Raw genomic sequence first — 18,494 nt, forward strand, 5'->3', positions numbered from 1 at the left:
TCATGCTTTTTCCGGTGGCTGGCCCTCCTCGAGCGCAGCGACCAAGTACAGAAAACATGCGAGGCTCGCTGTTTTCCATCGGGCTCGTGGACTTCTTTTTCTCTAATTTACGAGCGCGATCTCGCTTGGCAGAAGTAGAGCGCTTTACATAGTTAATTTCACTTTTTCGGGTTACATACATAAATGCACTTTTGCCCGATAGGTGAAAGGTCGGGTTAGGAGTTTACAACGCGATCAGCTCTAACATGAGCAAACACGAGACCCGTTGCATTGTAAATGCTTGTTATTTTTTACTTTAGTTTAGCCGGCACACTAAGATCTCAATTTTGACACAGTTAACAGAGAAGACTTGTAAGTTGATTGATGTATTGAGACAGCAGATGTGAAAATGAGTGCAGGTCTTGTTAAATTCATTTTAATGAGATGGAACTATAATTTCTTCTAAACAAATAAACGAGTCATGCAAATTAATGTTTGAGCGTTCATTCTGCAGCAATGCCAAATAGTTTTCATCACTTTTTAAGACCTGATGTTTTGAAGCTAACGAGCTTGCTAGAAAGACAGTTATATATTGCATACTGCATGTCTGTACGTTTTTGGAAAATGACCGTTTAGTGTTGACTGAAATCGTAAACTTCTTTCCAGGTACAGGTTTTAAAATATTGCGGACATGTTCAGAATTAAAGAGGCAGACCTTTTATTATAGGCAGCTCTTACACGTAGGCATGCTTTCTGCAGATAGCAACATTCCTCAGCTTTTTAAATAAATAGTGTTAGCCTGGGAGAAAGGATGGGCAGTGTTAACAAATTGCCAATCCCATTCTTCCATGCAAGACAGAATCATCAATTGTTTGATAATTCAACCTTAATTCAAACCTGTTGAGCGTGTGTTGTTTTTTTTTTCCTCTTACCAGTCTCGATTTGCTACAGCATTGAGAGCTCTAGGTAATCAGTAACGGGTGCTGAAAAGTGTTCAAATAGCTAGATAATGCCACATAAAGTGCGTTTAACTGCATAATATCACTAATAATTGTGCCTCATAATTCATTGAGCTCTGCTACACACCTTAGTTCTTCATCACATAATTCTAGTGCCCTTACTTCAGACTATCTTGTAATTTCAAGCAACCCACTGGACTGCAATAAACCTCTCATAATAACTTTAAGACGACAAGCCAGCTGTGGCCTGTTCGACTGCTGTATTGGAGGAAAGAAGGCTTGAGACAGAGATCCTCAGAATCTTTAAGGATTTCTTGATCAGTTCCAGGTTGAGAGTGAAAAAGCAAATGAGCCAAAAACGATTGTCCAAAGAAGATGCGCTTTTGGGCACCAATGATTTTATAATCACTTACCCAGACACAATGTCTGTCTGTAAATAGTATCTCTGATAACACTTCTGCTGAAAAGAAGCACTGAAAATTGACATTGGTCAGAAAACTGGTTTTCTGCACTATCTCACCAAGCTAGGTGATCCCATTCTTTCTATATTGGCAGACACTGGAAACCCTTTAGCAGGGATTGGCTGGGGAAGGCTACATTGCTGCGGAAGGAATGACATGCATTATAGCTGTGAAGTACCTTGTAATGGCTCCCTTGACTTTTCCCTGTACAGAACCTGTCAAGAAAGGATATGCAGAGGCCTTTTTGAGATTGCTTCCATGATGGTTAGCAGAGATTACAGCAAGAGAAACTGTAAACGTCTTCTAGATTATAGCAGTTGGCCAGCACCTTGATAATGTAAGAGTGCTGTACATATTTACCCCGAAAGTCGATTAAGAGTCACTTGATCTGGTATTGATCACTTTGAAACTGCTCAATAACATTTTGCAGAAGGAGCTGATCACTGGTAGTTGCGTGCAGCGAAGCCACTGCTCAATAAATAGTTTGCAGCTCCTTCCTAGAGAGTGTCAGAAGCTGTGAGCTTTATCCTCCCTGCTCCTGTATTATGGAAGCCCGAAGGACTGTGCACACAATTTAGAGTGCAGGGGTATTGTTTTAAATGAAGCTTTTCTTGAGCCCCAACAACTACATTAACTACATTAGGTAAGTGTGGCAGATTTACCTCTGCAGTGGCTTAAACCATGGGCTTGATAGGTTCAAGAGGTAACCTCCAATCTGGGTGCACTGTCTTTTTCAATGGGCATTGAATCATTGAACCAGTTAGGGACTGTCAAGGAGATAAGCTCAGCCTCCAGTGGCACGGGCACTAGTGGAGTCACTTAATATTCCTTTCCCCTCTACATGCCTTCCAATTAGCAGATCAGTTGGACTGAGTGAAAAAAGAAGACAACAGGGTGCTGTCATCGAAGGGATGGCTGCCACGGTAGTTGAGAAGCCTTCATTCCGCTTCAGCATGGGTGTCCCAAAGGTGAAAGACATTGGCAGGCCTGACATCTCAATGTGCATAATATCAGCAAGCCATTCACTCACATACAAGGTTCCTAGTCCTCCCTTCAAAATGTAGTTCTTACCACAGTCGCTCAACAGAGAAGAGACGCATCCTTTGCCTGAAGAGGAGACTGGTCAAAGCTGTAATGTCATGGGCAGATTTCACCAGGCAAAGATGGTAGGTTGAAAAAAGATGTCTCTTTCAAGAATGGGTAGGAATGAATTTTTCTGAAAGTGAGATTGTGGTCAACTCTATCCAAACTGAGACTAGGTATTTAAGGACTGTTTTGCAGAAAAGAACGTGGTGGTGAATCTAGCGGACATAATTCTTGGCTGCGTTGCTTGTTATAAGAGGGGGTACTTGTGTCTGTGCAATAACATTCATTCTTCTGGTGGCTGAAGATTAAGACGGCACAAAAGGAGATGGGATAAGATAGCCAGTATTGGCTACTTTTTCTGCCACTTTAATACCTAGTTGGTTAATTAACAGTTTTTGTAGCATTTGTGGCATTCACTGTCCGAAAAAGGTTTATTTGGAGAAGTATAAAAATGTGGCAGAATACATATTAGGAATGATATGCTGTCACAGTAAACATGGTCCAAAACCTGTTTTTGTAGTGTACATAAACTGCATTCTCCTGGAACAGGCGAAGAAGAGATTAAAATGATTATTTCATATCTCTGCCTGGCCAAACACCAGAGCCAAGCTTAAAAGTTGCTTTGCACTTTGTCTCAAAAACCAAATTCAATGTTAAAAGTTCATTTTTTCATAGCTGAAAAATAGTTTTATAAAAAATGAACTTTCTGCTGCATGAAGGAAAACCAGTTTAAAACTGTGTTGCCTTTCAGCCCTACTCTAACGTCCCGAAACACATCCTTGGCTGGCAGCTAACAACTTTGAGCGTGGAGGACAATGGTTTTACCTCTAGTCTCAATAAGGCCTAGGTGTTGTGAAAAAGTGGTAATTTTGAATGAGGTAGCCATCCTGAAAGTGGAATTGAACCGTTGGCAGGAAAAAGTGCATCTTTCAGACATTTCTTTGAATTAGATATGCCAAATGTGGCTAACAGGAACTACTACCATTCATTCTCATTGAAGAAAACAAAAAGGTAATGGGTGGAATGCTTGAATTAATGTCAGCCACTGGTAATTATTTGGGGTCACATCCCAGTAAAGATTTTTTTTTTTGCTCACCATGCCACGTCAGACAGTAACCAGCCATATGCACATCGGCCTTGGCTCTGCTCCAGTACCAACAGTCCAGCTAAAATGGCCAGACGTTAGGTCTGATTTAAATGTTGGCACCCACCCTCCAAATTTAGAAAGGTTCCTGTCAATGCATTATAAGTTTGATGGACGGCTCGGTCAACATGATGGAGCCATACAGCAAAATCACAGTGTTTTTTTTTTTTTTTTTTTTTTTAAAAGAAATCCCCAATGCAGGATTTTCTTTTTGAAAATAAAAAACAGTGTCTCCCTCCCATGGTGAGGGGGACATTGAGCACTTATCAGTGTCCCTTACTGCCTAGTTTTTCCGGGTGGTGGATGGGCATTGGAAATCTACAGTATTACCACCCATATGCATTAGGTGGGCAGACATATAGCCAGACCTCCGATGGCCCGACCGCAGCGGAGAAGGAGTAGTCTCCCCCGTTGTCAAATATAGGGGTTGCCTGATTCAAAATTTGGTGTGCGGTTTGCCTTAATTCTCTCCCAGCCATATTTAAGCCAGGCCCTATGTACCTATTCATACCTGGGACACTCCAGACTTTTTGGATCTGGGCCTTGCAGTAGATAAAACGAATTCTGGCCCTGATAGAGGAGGGCTCCTCAACTCCAGAGGGGTGTGGATAGGGAAAAGTGTTCCTACTGGTGAACTATGGCGGGAGACATCTTGTTTTAAGGCTTGTGAAATTTTGCAGTTAATTAAGAACGGAAGTGATGAAACAGGAGATGGGACAGTGTGGTCAAACTGTCAGGATTGGGTCTAGGGAATTTTCAAGTCTCTTTCTAGTGCACAAATGTAAGAAATTGGGTTATTTGTTTAGGGAGTTGGTAATCATTCTCAAGCAGCAACCACAATTCTTCTCAGGGTGAACCACAAAAGTTAACACTGTTAACTGTACACTATGCTTAGCTCTCTGGTATCTTGGTACAAAATCAGTCAGGCTTAACTTGGAGACACTGTGTAAAGTATTTAGGCAGCACACAAACAGTAATAAAATGAAAACGGAGCAGAAGAAAAATTCCACACCAATTTAGGAAAATCGAATAAAATCTAATAAATAACCCGAATGACAAAACTCCAATCAGTACAACTGGAGATGTGAATTTGTCAAAGTTTAAAGTGAAAAATATCACCAAATAGAACAAAACGCCAATTATGAGTATCTGGTTGCACGATACTGGGTCAAAGTCAAACATTAAGGTTGACTGCAAAGCAGCGCGTGTCCGTTACACGTAGTGGTTAAGGCCCGATCTCGGACCTAGAAGATATTTGAAGAAAAAGTTGCTGAGAAGATAAAGTTCTGCTGGGTAAGGTAGCCAGCAGTGTCCAAGGAGGAGGTGTCGTCATCAGGGAGCCGCTGGACGAAGTCACAGTGAAAATTTCTACTTTTGGACTTTGTCACTTTTCAGAAATGTTCTGGAGACAACAGTCTCCAGCGGAATGAAGGAAGCTGCAGGTTGTAGCCGACAGGAGCTCCACGCGGCCAGATACAGTACCCAGAGAAACCGCTGAACAGCATTTGCTGCTTCAAAGAGGAGCATAGCAGGAGCTACAGCATAGTTAAGCCGAATAGCGATGCACATTGGGGGATCTAGTGAGCAAATAGATAGTGGCCTCCTCTCGGTTCTCAGGACACTTTTTGGTGGGAAGGTATCTAAGACCTAAGTTTTAGGTATGGCTGGTACAGCATCTTTAGCACCAGGAAGGGGTGGCAAATTTATCAAAGCAGCAAAGTGACCTTGGTGGTTAAGATATTCATCTTTGGACTGCTTTGTCGCCAAACCCAACTGCTTCTGCAGGAGATGGTGATGATGTATTAGACTTTTAGGGAGGCCAGCTGGCTTCAGCTTTGGACCTTGCCCTGCTGGAAGACTCAGCTCCAAACTGTAGAGTAAGGGCCTGATTTAGAGTTCGGAGGATGGGCTACTCCACCACAAACATCACATCCTGGATATCCCATCTGCTGTATTACGATATCCATAGGATATCATGGAAACGTAGTACAGCGTACCTGATATCAGTCACGTTTGTGACTGGGTAACCCCATCTGCCATCTAAAGCAGGCCCTAAGTAGCAATGTTCATACTTTAACCTGTGTGACCCACTTTGCTTGTGACCTCTGCTCCATCATGTTGTCCTGAAATCATATTTAGGTCCAGGTGAACTGTGGACCGTATAGTGACACTTGTGTTTTCTTTGTTTTTTTTGCCTCATAATTTTAAAAATTAGTCACTGATTCCTCTTGTCTGATCTTTATTATTTTTATGTGTTTTTTCAGCACATTACATTTTACTCTCTGTTCCTAAATTGTTTTTAGAATTTGCATTTATTTTCTCTGCTTTACAATAGTTTGAAGTACTTGAACTTCACACACATTTGCCTGGGCTGCTGCCTGCTTCTTGTGCCCCTGCGAATAGTGGCTGAACAGAGTTTCTATAAGAACTGTGAGACCTAACCTGGGAATGTTTATTAGGTTCTAAAGGGTACCAAAAACCTTCTCATACTATTAACAACGGCAGCCAACATAAATTAAAAGTGATGGGGCGGGTGGAGGGGGCGTGCAGGGAGCGCAGAGGGGAAGAGTGAGGGTGGAGTTTAATTTAAAAAAAAAAAAAACTGGTGCTGCTGACCGCCTCGTACCTAGAACAGCTGGCCAAACAGACATGCGCAGTTAAGGGCACACTCCACTCCTCTCTCCCACCTCCCATGGCCTAGCCCCGCCCCTCCCTGCACAGGCCTGCTCAGGCAGCATCTGAAAAATAAAACAATAGTGAAATATCATTTTATTTTTCTGCTGCTGGCGGGGCGACGCTCCTCCGCCATTGTTGAGAAGCCACCACTGATTAATAACCCACATTCAGATGACTTGCTTCTAACTTGCATGCATTAGGTAGTTGAAAAGTGTCATCTCTTCCTACTGAAAAACTTTGTTGTGCATGACATAGCTTGTTGGTACTCTCCGTCCCCAAGATGTGTACAGTATATTCTTCCTGCTTGTTGCACTTCACTTGCATGCATTGCTGGGATTGAGCTGGGGAGCCAAGAACTGTACTGCATATGTAAAATTCTTTTGAGGCTTGTGTTATATGAACAACAGTGTGAATGCAGTCTAAGATGCGCTAAGAGCACTGCTCCGATCAATCACGCTCGCCACAAAAATCCTCACAAATAGGTCTCCCTGCTATATAGACTCATTGCATCCAAGATCTCATGTAGCATGCTACTCTTCTGATGATGCACTTCTGGGCCTGGTCAGGTATACGAAGTGCTACATAAATGCAATTGCAAAACAATATGCCCCCTAACACTGGTTGTTTAACCCAAATTGTATTTGTCTGAAGGCCACAAGTTGGAAGTGTTAAAAAAAAATATTAGCAAGTACAGTGATGTGTACTTGTAAAGTAGGTACATTTGTGGATATACATCATTGCCCGTTTTCATGTTCGTTCTCGTCACCTCTGGTATAAGTAATAGCTATGCCTCTTTAATTTTGTCTGGTGTAATCCTTTAACATGGAGATATCAAAATAAACTTTATTTGGGTTAGTTTGTACATACCATAAAATCACATCAGCCCAAAATCCATCCAGAATCAGAGTTAAAGTATGTAAAACTGGTATAAAAAAATAACAAATCCTAAAGTACAGAATAAAACATGCCGTCGGAGCAAGACATAATTTATTCAAAAGCATTCCTCACGCTCATCGCAGCTTTTTTTAAAAAAGAACCACTGGGAAGATGATATTCTCATGCAACAACTGCTAGTACCTGATATTCTCGTGCATGCAACAACTGCAAGAACCAGAGGGCGGCGTACTTTGGAAAAACTCAGTTTCTTTAAAAGTGGAATAAGATAGGCCTGGGGTTAATTGATAAGATAGCTAGACAAATAGAACAAGAATTTAAAATGCATATTCGCCCATTTTAATTATGATATTCTGTAAACTGCAAATGATAGGGTAAACTATTAAACAGTCTTAATGGCGAATAATGCATGATCTTAAATTTAAGCTGGTATTTCAGGTGTACTGAACACTGTTTTTAAATGATTGTTTTTGACTTGCTCAGTTTAAAATGAAAAAGTAAAAAATAGTGAGATTTCGATTGATTGACGTGTATGCATAAGGTAGTAAATATTTTTCTTTTCTTCTCCACAATCGTGTCTGTGTTTTCCATTCTCTTTCAGCTGGTGTGTCTTTGAGGTGATTGGTTTCTCTGTGGAAATTGTCCAGTAATCCTGCCTTAACCAAATATAAATGTCCTATTTATCCTTAGAGAGAGATCAATGGGAGTTGTGCAACAAGTGTAACCTAATGAGGCCGAAGCGGTCCCACCACTGCAGCCGCTGTGGACACTGCGTACGCAAGATGGATCACCACTGCCCCTGGTGAGACACCATGCTTTTCAGAGAAACCATTTAGCTAGAACTAAACCTCTTGCATCTTTCTCTTTATTCTTCACCACTCCAGCTATCTTGGTCTGATTATGCTGGACTGGATGGGTGAGTTTTAGTCAGCCGGAAGTTACTTACTATCTTATAAACCTTTTTTGTGATTACAGACTTGTGTTCTTGTTTCGACCACTGAGAGCACCCTTGGCACAGGAAAGGAAACAAAAAAATTGGCAGCGGGTTCAAAAACAAGAAAAAGGAAGGAAATGCACCTATTCCTATCGCCGGCTTGTGTATGGTCCTTGTAAACCAAGAATATTAATGATAGAATGTGTGCACTGATCACAGTACCTGCTGCCAAGGTACTACTTCATAGGGGTTTCAATAATAGTAATTTTCAACGTGCACCACAAAGAGCAAAACAATTGAGTCCACTTAGTCCATATTATTACAGGAATATCTTCTCTTTATTAAAGTGTCCTTAAATATTAAAACAAAACAGCCGACACGTTTCGTCCTAGTCAGAGGACTTCTTCAGGGCTGAAAACATGATTAAAAACACAGATATAACTTAACTATATGTACAGACATACATTAATAATACATAAAAAGCATGTGAAAGAATATACATAGGGATGTTTAGAATAAAGAATATTAGAAACATCACTAACAGCAAGGGACAACTACACCACAAAAAAGGAAGAAAAGGAAACAATTGTCAGCATAAATTAAAAAACTAACAACATGCAACACTTACAAAACAAGAACAGCCAACAATAACTAACTGAAGCGGTACATCTAAGCAGAGATAACATACCAATAGTCATAAATATCACAAATGGAATTAGTAGTACCTATGTTGAAAAAATAGCTATTGCCAAAGGAAGAAGAAAGAAAAATGACAATAAGAAAAAGTGTTACGCACCAATATCATTCACTGAGGCTATTTCTAGTAAGGAACTTACCATAAATAATAATCATGTATCTTAATTATCCAACAATGAAAAATATATATATAATAGGAAAGATCATACCTTATTATATACATGATATTCATTTTCTCCCCACATTATTGGTAATTCTTTGCGAACATAAGTGTCAACAGACAGCCAATGCCCAAGGAGTAAAATAAACATAAAGAAGCAAAACGTAATGAAAATGGAAAAAGTGAGCAAAAAACAAAAAGATGTCCATAAGTGAAACATAAAGAAAATTAAAAGAGAACATGACAATAGAGCTTAGAGTGAAAAGAAAAATAAGAACTGTAAGAAACATTGATTCGTGCTAGGGTAGTGATAAGTATAATCTTCATGGAAAAAAAATATATATATACAAGAAATGTATGATGATAAAACTAGCATGACCCAATTCATTACATCTAATAAACTATCTCAAAAGAGGCAATTGGTCAAAGGAGTCCCAAAATAACACACAGTATAAGGGTAAAGAGTAAGGCAGTTCAGATCAGATACAAAAATAACTGATCACCGTCATGGTCAAGCGTCTGACTACAGGGTGAATTAATAATGAGATGCACCTGTTGCTAATCTAAATAAACTAACTATAGGCATAGCGCTCTGATTTACAACTATTTGGCAATTAGCTAAGTATTTTGATTATCCGTCTGCCATACGGAAAATGATATTAAACCCAGAAGAAAGGAAGAATCTGAGACCAAATATCAACGGAAACTTACCCGAAGTGTAAGCCGGTATGAGAGTGAGTACATGGCTGCACGCGCTGCCGGTCCAGGCTGCGATCAAAGTAAACCGAAAATACAGGTTTACTCGCATTTAACCGATCGGACGCCAGGGTTACCAATAGCGTTGCTGGAAACGCGTTCCCATGGTAACAGGTCGGCCCGGATGATGCCGGTTAAAAAAAAAAAGAAGGGGGGGGGTGTTGGCAGGCGCGGCCATCTTGTACTAGGAGAAAAAGCAACCCAAAAGAAACAAAACTGAAGCGGCCATCTTGGAGCAGACACAAATAATAGATAATAGAAAGAAATATAATAAAACGCAGTTTGCAAGGCAAACAAAGAGAAACAACGAAAATAGAACACAAATAAAGAACACCTGATATTAGTAGCATGAAAGTATAAGAAAAATTCATAATACAACCCATAACTAAAAATTATACACCTCAAAAGACAATAATAAAAAAAACACCAAAAGTAAACATCAGCATATGGGAATTTGAATGTAGAAACTATAATTGATAGAACCTCTATAATAACAAACATGTCAAAAAGAAATATCTAAAAATAGTATCTAAAGGAAGTAATGAAATTCATCATCAGAATTATGACCTGTATCTACAGCACGTAGGCGGCATATCCAAGCTGCCTCCTTGCGTCGTAGGGCCAATTCTCTATCTCCTCCTCTGCGGTTGGATGATACCTGATCAACCCCATGAAACCAAATTTTGCTGTCATTAGGATGTTGTTCCATCATAAGGAGCAACAAGGGATTTTTTGTATCCCTGTTTTTAATTGCTCTAATATGTTCCTGTATACGAATATGAAATGTGTTGTATACATTTTGGGGTGCGGCTGTGATAAAATCTATGTGGGTAGTACCATTAGACCCCTCAAACTCCGTATACAGGAACATATTAGAGCAATTAAAAACAAGGATACGAAATATCCCTTGTCGCTCCATATGATGGAACAACATCCTAATGACAGCAAAATTTGGTTTCATGGGGCTGATCAGGCATCATCCAACCGCAGAGGAGGAGATAGAGAATTGGCCCTACGACGCAAGGAGGCAGGATGGATATGCCGCCTACATGCTGTAGATATGGGTCTTAATTCTGATGATGAATTTCATTACTTCCTTTAGATAATATTTTTAGATAATTCTTTTTGACATGTTTGTTATTATAGCGGTTCTATCAATTATAGTTTCTACATTCAAGTTTCCATATGCTGATGTTTACTTTTGGTGTTTTGTTATTATTGTCTTTTGAGGTGTATAATGTTTAGTTATGGGTTGTATTATGAATTTTTCTTATACTTTAATGCTGCTGTTATCAGGTGTTCTTTATTTGTGTTCTATTTTCGTTTTTTCTCTTTGTTTGCCTTGCAAACTGTGCTTTATTATATTTCTTTCCATTATCTATTATTTGTGTCCGCTCCAAGATGGCCGCCTCTGTTCTGTTTCTTTTGGGTTGCTTTTTGACTTAATACAAGATGGCCGCGCCTGCCTTTTCCCCCCCCCCCCCCCTTTCTTTTGTTTTTAACCGGCATCATCCGGGCCGAACTGTTACCATGGGAACGCGTTCCCGGCAACGCTATTGGTAACCCTGGCGTCCGGTCGGGGTTAAATGTGAGTAAACCTGTATTTTCAGTTTACTTTGATCACAGTCTGGACCGGCAGTGCATGCAGCCATGTACTCACTCTCATACCGGCTTACACTTCGGGTAGGTTTCCGTTGATATTTGGTCTCAGATTCCTCATTTCTTCTGGGTGTAATATCGTTTTCCGTATGGCAGACCGATAATCAAAATACTTGGCTAATTGCCAAATAGTTGTAAATCAGAGCGCTATGCCTATAGTTAGTTTATTTAGATTAGCAACGTGTGCATCTCATTATTAATTCACCATGTGGTCGGAGGCTTGACCATGACGGTTATCAGTTATTTTTGTATCTGATCTGAACTGCCTTACTCTTTACCCTTATACTATGTGTTATTTTGAGACTCCTTTGACCAATTGCCTCTTTTGAGATAGTTTATTAGATGTAATGAATTGGGTCATGCTAGTTTTATCATCATACATTTCTTGTATATATATATATTTTTTTTTTCATGAAGATTATACTTATCACTACCCTAGCACGAGTCAATGTTTCTTACAGTTCTTATTTTTCTTTTCACTCTAAGCTCTATTGTCATGTTCTCTTTTAATTTTCTTTATGTTTCACTTATGGACATCTTTTGTTTTTTTGCTCACTTTTTCCATTTTCATTACGTTTTGTTTCTTTATGTTTAGTTTACTCCTTGGGCATTGGCTGTCTGTTGACACTTATGTTCGCAAAGAATTACCAATAATGTGGGGAGAAAATGAATATCTTGTATATTATAAGGTATGATCTTTCCTATTATATATATTTTTTTTATTGTTGGATAATTAAGATACATGATTATTATTTATGCGCAAGTTCCTTACTAGAAATAGCCTCAGTGAATGATATTGGTGCGTAACAATTTTTCTTATTGTCATTTTTCTATCTTCTTCCTTTGGCAATAGCCATTTTTTTCAACATAGGTACTACTAATTCCTATTGTGATATTTATGACTATTGGTATGTTATCTCTGCTTAGATGTACCACTTCTGTTAGTTATTGTTGGTTGTTCTTGTTTTGTAAATGTTGCATGTTGTTAGTTTTTTAATTTATGCTGACAATTGTTTCCTTTTCTTCCTTTTTTGTGGTGTAGTTGTCCCTTGCCCTTAAATGTATTCATGCTGTTGGTGATGTTTCTAATATTTTTTATTCTAAACATCCCTATGTATATTCTTTCACATGCTTTTTATGTATTATTAATGTATGCCTGTACATATACTTAAGTTATATCTGTGTTTTTTATCATGTTTTCAGCCTGAAGAAGTCCTCTGACTAGGACGAAACGCGTTGGCTGTTTTGTTTTAATATTTAAGGACACTTTAATAAAGAGGAGATATTCCTGTAATAATATGGACTAAGTGGACTCAATTGTTTTGCCCTTTGTGGTGCACGTTCAAAATTTCTATTATTGAAGCACCCTTGGCACACTCAACGGCTGTTGTGTGTTTGAGTTAGAAGCGTGATGGAAAGAAAAGTCAGCAAGAAATGCATACCATGAATAGTGTATATTATGCACATTTGCATATAAGTGCACTTTAGTTTTGATATGAACTAAGCAAAAAAATAGACATTTACAATAGAATAACACAGGTATGAAAACGTGTCAGACTAATAGATCTAATGTACAGCCATAAAGTGGAGGCAGGTGTAATTCCAGAATATGTGAAAGTTAACTATAGGTTTATGGAGAGATTTGGTAATGCCCATACCTGTGCTGAACACATCCTAAATGTCGCTTTGTTTACCATTTGGTTGTGGTGACAGGTGGGAGGGAAGAAACTTCATTGCAATACTGCACCGTCTGTCACCCACAACATGACAGAGTAGGTGTGTCATTTGAGCACACGGTGAATGGTTTGAAAGAAGGTTTTGGCGGGAAAGAGCCTGCACATCAGCTCAGTAGTCTTATGCCTTCATGGGGCAGCGCATCACTGTTTTTTTGATCTGGTGTTCTCATTGTTCAAGTACACTGAAGAATACGAAAATGACACTAGAGCGAAAAGGCATCATTGGAACTTTTGTTTCGTTACACTTTGTTGCAAAAAGATGCAAGAAGTCACATTTCTTGCACTAAAAAAACTTCTGGTTCTAAAGTAAGCTCAACGAACTTACATCATCAGTGAAATAGTAGAGCGTTTAGTATAGTTAGATGCTATTTTGCAATTTACTAACACAATGATTTTCCAAAAGAAATGACATCCAGTAGCTAGATCGTAGACAAGATACAGTTAATTTATATGCATAGTTTGGTATTATTGTAGCGCACACATACCTGGAAGAAACAAATCGCTTTATGAAGCAATAAGGGAACCGATGAGCTACTCCAAGAGAGGAGAGGGAATGATTGTAAATGGTGGGTAGCTAAAAGGCGGGGAGGACTTCTGCTGTTGAGCCTGAAACCGAAGGGATAGGTTCGTGTCTGTGATTGATCTGATGCTCTTTTTAGGGATGGGACTTTTTCTGAAGTAAGAGTGGTGGAGTGATAAGTCTGGTTTCAGTGCAGATCTTTTCTGCATATAGCAATAAATAACTCTTGACACCTGGTTGTCCTTTTTTTTTTTTTGTACTTCTTGAATTTGAACTCTGCTATACCTTGGCACTGGTGGTTGGTGCTGAAGTGATTCATTTTTGGCATGATGTACTGATGCGCCATCCCTGCTGCTTTTTAGGCCCTGAAGGAGGGTTTGAAGATGATGTCGGTTTGGGGAGCCATCCAGTGTAGCTCATTGATATTTTGTTACAATATTTACTGTTCATGTTCTGCATTCTGTTTGCATCCACTCATTGACAAAAAAAAAAAAAAAGCTTAGTTGGATATTTATCTATAGAGGATATGTGTACTCTGTCATAATATAGAAAACAATAATGAACTCCAAACCATTGATTTTGAGACAGTGCGTTATTTATTAATTTAGTTCTTGACTTTTGAAAAAAAAATGTTTAAAAAAAAAAATCTAATGTTTTCATGTGGACAGTCCATTAGCGCTGCAAGATCTGATCCTAGAAGTACAAAGTAACTGGTAAGTCCAAATGAATAACCCATTGAGGAAAACTGAGAAGGCTACCTCGTAGTGTGGAGGAAAAAGGTGATGTTTTTGTGGGAACCCCTTTAATATACCAATCACTGGCAAAGCCAATAGGTCGGGCATTAGCCGCCAGCCTTCTGGCAATTCTTGTTTTATTTTTGTAATGGTTTTTGCAAAATTGTATAGTTCAGGGAAAATGCTACGCTATCCACAATCCAAAACAGAAAAGTATCATTTGCTACTGGCAAAAAAAAAATGTTGGCCTAAAATTTTTTAAAAAAAATAAACATTACACATTACCATAGTACTCCCTGCCACTTAAGAAAACTGCATTATGTGTGTAACTATGGAGGATTGAGAAACCCACAGTGTGTCCAATACATACGGATCCGATCTTGTACCATGTATCGATTTGAGTTGTAGAGTTGACACATCGAGTCAAAATGGTGAATCCAAAATCTGTTTGTTGGTGCACATTTGAGCACAGAGCCACAGAAAACCGACACGTGTTTCGCCTCTAGGGTGTATCTACCTGGGGCTTTTTCAAGGCTGAAAAAATAAGGTCACTGTCAGTTTTTAGAAAGAACTTTTGGGAAAGACAGACTTAATCCCATACATTTCCTGTGGTATCAGTGGATAGGGAGAAGTCCCTAGATATACCCAGTGCATCCGGTGCAAAGTAAGAAGAGGAGAAAGATTAAATCTATCGCCACTTGTGAAAAGAATATAGAAAAATACCAAGGCGATTACTTGTGTCCAGATTTTCTTCAGGTGTTACAAGTGAGTCATACAAGTTAAGAACACACATGTTTAATAGGACAGGTCCTGGCACAGTATAATTGTAATCCAGGTTGATGACATCCCTTATTATGGATGTGCTACTGCATGCTATTGTATTACTCCGTTACTGCATGCTGTTATGGTACTATGACACCTTAGGATGGCAAATGTTGAAAACATATCATACCTATCAATAATCACCAAGATAATTCATTTTTAATCCATTTTTGGAAGCACATATAATCTGGTAAGTATATTCAGGCTAAATAAGGAAACAAATATGCTATTGTTGTCTAACGGTTCAATATGTCATTAGAGAGCTGTAAAAATATATCACTCAAGGAATAATCAATTAACATTGTCATATTCATATCCATGATCATACGTCATCATGCGTTTCAGAATTAGTAAATGAACATACATGACAAGTAAAACTTATTTAACCATTAGTGGTTCATTTCTAAAAGATACATTCCTACACACTATTCCCAGATGTTAAAATATACGATCAAGATCAAGACAAACATTGCTCTTTTTGTCGTGTTGATTGAATAAAATAACTGTAACCCCAAGAGAGAGACTTATGCCCATTTCATCGGGTCGCTTACCGGTTTTGTAAACACGATGCTATCTTATATGGGCAAAAGTTATTCTGGGCTAAGTCCCTCGTGATGAGCTCGGCGTGCTAGTCCAACACCATACTTGCTGAGGCCTGAGCCTGTTGTTCTACTTCTTTTCTCATGGCATGAACGAACATCATTTCAGGTATGTGGCACCGGCAGCCATGATGGAAAGACTATTAAGAACGAGAAAAGGTTGTGAGGTTGAAAGGGACTGTGGGTTTCTCAATCCTCTATAGTTCCAAGATTTTGATTGGGGGCAAATTGGTCCATACCCCATTTGACAACCCACAATTGGATTAAAAGTGCATTTCAAAGGTTGAGAGAGTTAGACCATAGGAACACTGTTTCTTGAATTATTACATTATGTGTGTACCTTTTGAAAGGGCGGATGCGGTAACCTGTAGTGAAGTCAGCCAGTGGTTACTCTGGGGTGATACCTAATGCATGCTGGAGTGGGTGGAAGGAAAATGTGAATAGCACAAATCACAGACTTATGGATGAAGTCTGTCAGAAACCCCTCTAAGTAAGTATGTTATACACATACTTTTAGTAAAATTACATTGTCTTGGCTAACGCAGACCTAAAAAAGTCAGTCAGTCTAGCATTGGCTTATTACCTATTGACTTTCGAGAACAAAGGGAAGGGAAAAAAGACAAGAAAAAAGTTAAAAAGAAAGAGACAAAAAGGAGAACAAAGGAAAGGGAGAAAGAATTAAAGCGACAGAAGGCAGAAAATAAGGAAGAAAAACAAGAAAAAGGGAAGAAAAGGTATAAAACAAGGAAAGAATGTAGTGATAAGGAAAGAGAAGGAAAGATAAAACGAAAGAAAATAAATAAGGAAATAAAAGAAAGAAGGAATAAAAGAAAAGAAAGAAAATAAAAAAGTAAGAAAGAGCAAGAGAAAGAAAAAGGAGAGGAAGAAAGAAAGAAAAGAAAAGGGCAAGAATGGAAAGGTCAAAGAAAGAGAAAGAAGGAAAGACAAATTGATGAAAAAAGGCTAGCAAGAAAAGAAAGAAAAAATAACAAAGGAAAGAAAGAAGAAATGAGAACGAGATAGAAGAACGAAAGAAGGAAAGAAAACAGAAGGGAAGAAATTAGGAAACAGAATGAAAGGAGAGAAGGAAACAAAGTAAAAAGAGAATAGAGCACACGTCTGCAACGGTTACTTACCTGCTTTGTTAATCACATGCAGTAAATGGGTCTAAGGGTCAACTTGGGCAAAACATATGTAATGAAATGTGGGCGGTCGTAGCAGTGTCATGATCTTAAGACTGGCGGCACTAAGATAAACTTGACTTCTTCATTATCTTTTTTGGGTATTTTGTTCAAGAAAAATGGTTCCTCGAAACAGGCCGTTGACTAAAGGAAGTTACCTTCCATAAAATCCACCACAGGGCTGTCAAATTTCGCTACCAAACTTGGCAAGAAGCCCTTGAATGAAATGCTAGACATCTACTAGGCCGTGTGTGTCTCAACAGCTCTGCATAAGGAGATTGTCTAGGGATATAATAAATTCCAGCCCCTTCAGTTGGTAGAGACTGCCTTGTTCAGGTACCTTCTTTCAGTTCCCAGACGTTGTTCTTCCTTGCTTTGCCACTCAGAATACGGAGGCTCCCTTTATTTCTGATACAGCTAGAATTCAGCCGAGCCTATTGTAGCACAAGACCTGGTCTTCAGGAAATACTTTATTACATTGTAAGGTGATCAGCGATTGCCTTTAACTGTCTTTTCCCTACAAATTCCTTGGCTGAATTATATCAAGCAAACCTGTCTGGACTTGGGGCATGTCGAATATTTTTTTACTGCCCCATTTCTCTACAGCACACTAGCAGGAAGTAACTTAAAAAGGCATCTTTATCCTTGTTTGAGGAACAAAGATCGACCACCGAACTTAAACTGTTAAAAATCAGTTGACGTTGGTCACTTATGAGATAAAACGTAATCTTAAATTTGTGCATAACTCCGTCACTCATTTGTTCTAACTTGTTTCAGACTTGACATTTTTCATGGTTTGACAACATTTCCCACAATCAATGGCTGCTCTGAAGATTTAATCAAATGTTCATGTGATAATTTTTCTGATCCAAGCACTGTGCACGTTCTTTTTTTGCACGTTTTATAAGGATTCAAGGAAGCGCTTAATGCTGCCCATTTTACGAGAACTAAAATTTGTACAGTGTCACCCTGCCTACCTATTTGTGCAATCTCTACCAACCTTAGGCATTTGTTTTACTTTGTAAAGCTATTTATGGTCTGAAATTCAGCTTAGGAAATCCTTGTTTATTCAAAATGACTCTGGAGTGTCAAGCTGAATTTTTATATACAGCGTCATTTGCACCATCATAAATTACATTGTGATATGAGACGTTTTTATATCCCGTTTTTTAATTGTATATAATTGTGATAAGATTTAATTACTTTGTATGCTCTTATGATTTTATGTAAAAATGTAATAAAGCGGGCTTTTGACTTTGATATGCTGTGAGATAGCAGTTAAAAAAGCAAAACATTCTTAAAGGAATTTTCAACAGAATTGGCAGGAAATGGAATATGATAGAGTACATCCGAACCATTCTGCTATCAAATCAGGCGCTAACCACAAAGGCAACAGTAAAGTAAAAACAAAAGCAGTGGAGCTGATGTGAACTCGATTGTGTGCGGATGTGCACCTTGTCAAAGAGCAAACGCAGTCAATCAAAGTTAAGCTAACTGG

The 18,494-nt window shown here is 38.8% G+C and overlaps 1 protein-coding gene across 1 annotated transcript in view; it reads left to right on the forward strand.

Annotated features, from left to right (window-relative positions):
• ZDHHC21 (zinc finger DHHC-type palmitoyltransferase 21) overlaps positions 1-18,494 on the forward strand; it is a 177,582-nt gene that overhangs the window by 76,701 nt on the left and 82,387 nt on the right. Inside the window, exon 4 of the mRNA XM_069238846.1 lies at positions 7,890-8,001. Within this exon, the coding sequence (XP_069094947.1) occupies positions 7,890-8,001 (112 nt within the window). The remainder of the gene's footprint in view (positions 1-7,889; positions 8,002-18,494) is intronic.

The sequence above is a fragment of the Pleurodeles waltl genome, chromosome 1_2, assembly GCF_031143425.1.
Source record: "Pleurodeles waltl isolate 20211129_DDA chromosome 1_2, aPleWal1.hap1.20221129, whole genome shotgun sequence".
Classification (NCBI taxonomy): Eukaryota; Metazoa; Chordata; class Amphibia; order Caudata; family Salamandridae; genus Pleurodeles; species Pleurodeles waltl.